The sequence below is a fragment of the Cucumis melo genome, chromosome 8 (genome assembly GCF_025177605.1).
Source record: "Cucumis melo cultivar AY chromosome 8, USDA_Cmelo_AY_1.0, whole genome shotgun sequence".
Lineage (NCBI taxonomy): Eukaryota > Viridiplantae > Streptophyta > Magnoliopsida > Cucurbitales > Cucurbitaceae > Cucumis > Cucumis melo.
In genome coordinates, this window is record NC_066864.1 from 4,576,988 (window position 1) to 4,581,724 (window position 4,737).

The window sequence follows — 4,737 nt, forward strand, 5'->3', positions numbered from 1 at the left end:
TGGTGGAAATGCTTCAACATTAGAAAAGAACAATCTCATAGGAAAATACCCTCCCCCAATAAACCCAACTGGTCAACTGTACATGAAAAGAAAAAAAAAAGAAAAAAGGAACTTTTGAACATTAGTACCATAACATTAAAAAAAGCCAAACCTAATCCCCCCAAAAGAAAAATAAACGACATCGCAGGTCCAAGAGCCAAAGCTTTAATTGTTTGGACCTTGCGAAAGACAGTAGAGACACTACCAACCCCAACTAAGTTGTTCAAATGCTAAGAAGATCTGGTGGCGGTTGCTGTTGCTGATGCTCTTTTTTGTTCTTGGTTCCTGTTGTTGGAAGGTCTAAATCTGCAGCTGTTGGTGGTGGGGGTGGTGACGAGTTGGGGAGTGTTGAATCTCCTCCTTGTTTGGAACTTGGTGGCTGTGGAATCTCCGATAGGATTTGGATCACTTCCCGCATTGTTGGGCGCTCCACTGCCTGTTCCTCGACACATAGCATTGCGACGTAGAAGACGTGCATCACTTCGTGGAGTGGCACGGAGGAGAGCCTTGGATCAAGGATTTTCACTACCTCTTCCTTGTTTGAGTCTGTCATTTTTCTAACCCATTGAACTATGTCGACACCATCCCCAAATTCTCCGACGGGTTTTCTTCCACTGACAAGTTCCAATAGGACAACTCCAAAGCTATATACGTCACTCTTCTCATCAACTTTTAGTGTGTAGGCATATTCTGAAACAAATAAGCATAATCTCAAGAATCAGAATCGCAGAATTTTGGCTTCTAGAAAATCAACAATTTTCACACCATTGATCATCCAACTTTGGACTTGAAGTGGGAAGCAATTCATAATAGATTAAATATTGAAGAGAAATTTGTCACTTAGAAGTAGGATGCAGTCAGAAACACTATGATTCATAAATGTACTTGCAAAGCTGATAACCACTAATGTTCTCACAACATGGCACAAAAACTAAGCAATATTCTTCACAAACTCAAGATCATACATACGAGTCAAAGAAAAATAAAGCTAAAACACATCAAAACAAGAGTTAAGATTCAAAATGCAAGTCTTAGGAAGAAAAATTCAAGGTTGGAATCATATACCTGGGGCTATATATCCATAAGAACCAGCAATGGCAGACATGCACTCAGAAGTGCCGGAATCCTGTAAGAACTTGGCGAGGCCAAAATCAGCAACATGAGCTTCAAAATTAGTGTCAAGAAGTATGTTGTTTGATTTAACATCTCGGTGAACAATGAGTGGCGAACAATCATGGTGAAGATAGCAAAGCCCTTTAGCAGCTTCAATAGCAATCTTATACCTTGTGTCCCACTGAAGGTGACCTCCTTTTTTGCCATGAAGAACTTCCCCCAAGCTCCCATTAGGCATAAACTCATAAATCAAAAGATTAGTTTCATGGTTTGAACAGAACCCCAATAGTCTTACAATATGTCGATGTCGAATCCTCCCAAGAGTTTGTATCTCAGCATTGAATCCATGATCATGAGACGATCCCCGGCTCATCGCCGGCAGCCTTTTGACGGCGACCTGGTCACCACTTGGCATGGCCCCTTTATAGACAATTCCAGCCCCTCCTTTTCCAATAATGTTATCTTCTTTCAAGCAATCAAGAACATCATCAACTGTGAAATCTAAACGTTGAAAGGATGTTAATTTCCAAGCCCGAGACTCACTGGCTCTCTTCAATGATCTAGCTTTGATGATGGCAGCAACTGCAAATGCAATGGAGCAAAGAAGCAGACCAATTACAAGGAGGAGCTTGAGGGAAGCAGAGAGAGGGCCTTTCACATGTTGTTGGTAATTACTATTGGCAACCCCATCTTTGCATGGTCCCAAATATGGGCCGCAGAGATCAGGATTTCCAAGAAACGATGTGTAATTGAAGTAACTGAATTGCCCAGTTCCCGGAACTAAACCGGAGAGGTTGTTGTATGAGAAATCCACGGAGGTTAAACTCTGCATGCTGGCTATGGTAGCAGGGATTCCACCGACTAAATGGTTTTTTGAGAGATTCAGATAATTCAATATCCTCATACTGGTAATCTCGTTTGGAATTTCTCCCGAGAGCTGGTTTCGGCTGAGATCGACGAAGGTTAGAAGCTTGCATTGGCTAATCTCCGGCGCGATTGGACCCGATAGCATATTGCTGCTGAAATCTATCTTCGAAAGTTGCTGTAACCGCCCAATCTCAGGTGGGATTTGACCGGAAAACTTGTTTCCGTCGAGGAGCAGTTTCTGGACGCCGGAGAAGTTGCCAATTGTTGGCGGAATCGACCCAGTGAGTCGGTTGTTGGAAAGACTAATCTGGCCGAGATTCAATGAGATTGAATCGGTTATTGGGAACTCGCCGGAGAGAAAATTGTCTTGTAACTCCACCTGAGAGAGCTTGGGAAGACTCAGAAGCCCCTTTGGAATGGATCCATTGAGAAAATTTTCCCCCATACGAATACGATTGAGGGAAGCGCATTTGCCTAACGACTCTGGGATTGGACCAAACAAGAAATTGCTCAATGCGATCAAAATTTGAAGCCGATTACCGAAACACATGTCGGGAGGAAGAGTTCCAGTCAGTTTATTGGAAGAAAGGTCCAATATCTGAAGCATTCCGTTCTTCCCCAGGTTCTGTGGAATGGCTTCCGTGAAATTATTCTCCCATAACTGCAAGACCTCCAGCTTCGGCAAGTCGCCAATAAAGGAAGGAATCGCCCCATGTAACTTGTTTCTAAACAGATTCAACAGCGTCAAATTCTTCAACTGGGCGAAGGAGACGGGAATCTCACCCACAAGCATATTGTTCGACAAATCCAACGATTTCAAACTGTTCAACTGTCCAATCTCCGGCGTCAATGGCCCAGATAGAGCATTAACTTGTAGAAACAAAGTATCGAGATTCTGCAGCTTTCCAAGCTCCGGCGGAATCCGGCCAGACAATCCACAGTTCGCAGCGTCCAACCGTACCAACTGTGACAAATTCCCAATCTCAGCTGGAAGACCGCCGTCGTAGGCGTTGAAGTAGCCAATGTAAAGCTCACGAAGGTTGGTAAGGTTTCCAAGCTCCGGCGGTATCGGACCGCTAAGTTCGTTACCAGAAACCGCCAAGTACTCCAAAGACTGCATCCGACCCACTTCCGGCGGGATCCGTCCGGCAAAGAAATTTCCTCCCAAATGCAAATGACGGAGGCTCGACATTTCAGTGACTACAATGGGGAAATCTCCAGTCATATTGTTGTTATACAAATCAAGAACGTGCAGATTCTGCAGCTGCGAAAACCGTGAAGGGAACGACCCATCGAAAACATTATTAGACAAGTTAAGGAGCCGAAGTGAAGAGATGGAAGAAAGCTCCGGCGGGATGGGACCAGAAAACTCATTGGCAGCGAGAGAAAGATTAGTGAGAAATCTTAAAAAAGCAACATCAGGGGACAAGGAACCGGAAAGACCGAGAGCAGTGAGATCTAGGGCAGTGACATGGCGACGAAGATCGCAAGTGACCCCAAACCAAGTACAATGACTGGTGGAGGCGTTCCAGGAAGCAAGTGAGGATTTGGGGTCGGCGGTAATGGAGGTTTTGAGGGAGAGAAGGGCTCGGTACTCAGAAACACGAGCAGAAAGAGAATGATGAATGTGGAGTTGGAGTTGGAGAAGAGAAAGGAGAAGGAGAAGAAGAAGACGCATTTTGTTAGTGGGTTTGTGGATGGAATGAGAAATGAGGGATTAGGTTGGGGTGTTGTTCAATGGCCGATTTCTGCAAATATGCAGAGTTAGTTTGAAATGAGGAAAAGAGGAGAAGAAGAGGAAGAAGGAGGTAGAGGTGAATGAGAAGAACAAGTGGGTTTGGGGGGACCTCGATAAAGTGAATCATGTCGCACATTTTACATTTGAATTCTCTTTTTTCTTTTCCTAATTTTCTTTTCAAAATTTTAAAGTTCCTCACTTTACACAATTTAATAAACTTCATATCTTAATGTGTGTGTCCACATATATATATATATATATATATATATATATATATATATATTAATCTGTTAGTAGCTCCATGGTCTAGAGAAGCCATTAAATACTACTATACTTAAAAATTATATGTTATTTGATTGAATAGGATAGGTCTGATATTAGGAGGATATGCCTACTCATTCACATTCTTATAATAATAATAACAATAATAATAATAATAATAATAATAATAATAATAATAATTGGACAGAAAAATTTGATTCATTTACGAAAGTAACTAAAGTGTTCAATATTTTAAAATCCTATTCATTTCATTTGAGTCAAAGGGAAAAAAAAGTTAGGGTAGGATAAGATATTAGGTGTGTTTTGTTTTAACTTAAATTAAACCTTTTAATGTTTAATCCGCAATCAATGTAGTGTTTTTACTGTTTATATTAGGGTTAGACGTAGAGAAACGAAGTTCCTTTTAACTTTTGCAATAATTGCTGTATTTGCATTTTGCATATTTCCCCATCTTATTGTTAAATTTGGTGGAGTTGTTGAAGATCTTATTATTATTATTATTTTTAATTATTCTTTTTAGTGGATAGTTGTTAAGCATTAAATTACTCTTAATCATTAATATAATTTCCACCTTAATTTCCCTCTACCCATTTCTTCTATGTTTCTTTCCCCCCCTTCATTAATTTTCCCTTAATTATATTTTCATTAATACGCATCCACACTTTACCTCTTTCATTCATCCATTGAATCGCCCAAAA

At 41.0% G+C, this 4,737-nt stretch overlaps 1 protein-coding gene across 1 annotated transcript; it reads right to left on the reverse strand.

Moving 5' to 3' along the window:
* On the reverse strand, positions 1 to 3,968 carry LOC103485340 (leucine-rich repeat receptor-like serine/threonine-protein kinase BAM1). Its single transcript, XM_008442891.2, has 2 exons — positions 1,105 to 3,968; positions 1 to 729 (listed from the first exon to the last, which is right to left on the reverse strand). The coding sequence occupies exons 1-2, from the start codon at positions 3,695 to 3,697 to the stop codon at positions 263 to 265; spliced, it is 3,060 nt and encodes a 1,019-aa protein (XP_008441113.2). The 5' UTR covers positions 3,698 to 3,968; the 3' UTR covers positions 1 to 262.
* Positions 3,969 to 4,737: the final 769 nt, after the last annotated feature.

Excerpts from the sequence above, each read along its gene's own strand:
- LOC103485340 (XM_008442891.2), bottom strand. The coding sequence starts at position 3,697 with ATGCGTCTTCTTCTTCTCCTTCTCCTTTCTCTTCTCCAACTCCAACTC. Across the intron at positions 730-1,104 it reads TTATGGATATATAGCCCCAG|AATATGCCTACACACTAAAA; the intron begins GTATATGATTCC and ends TATTTGTTTCAG.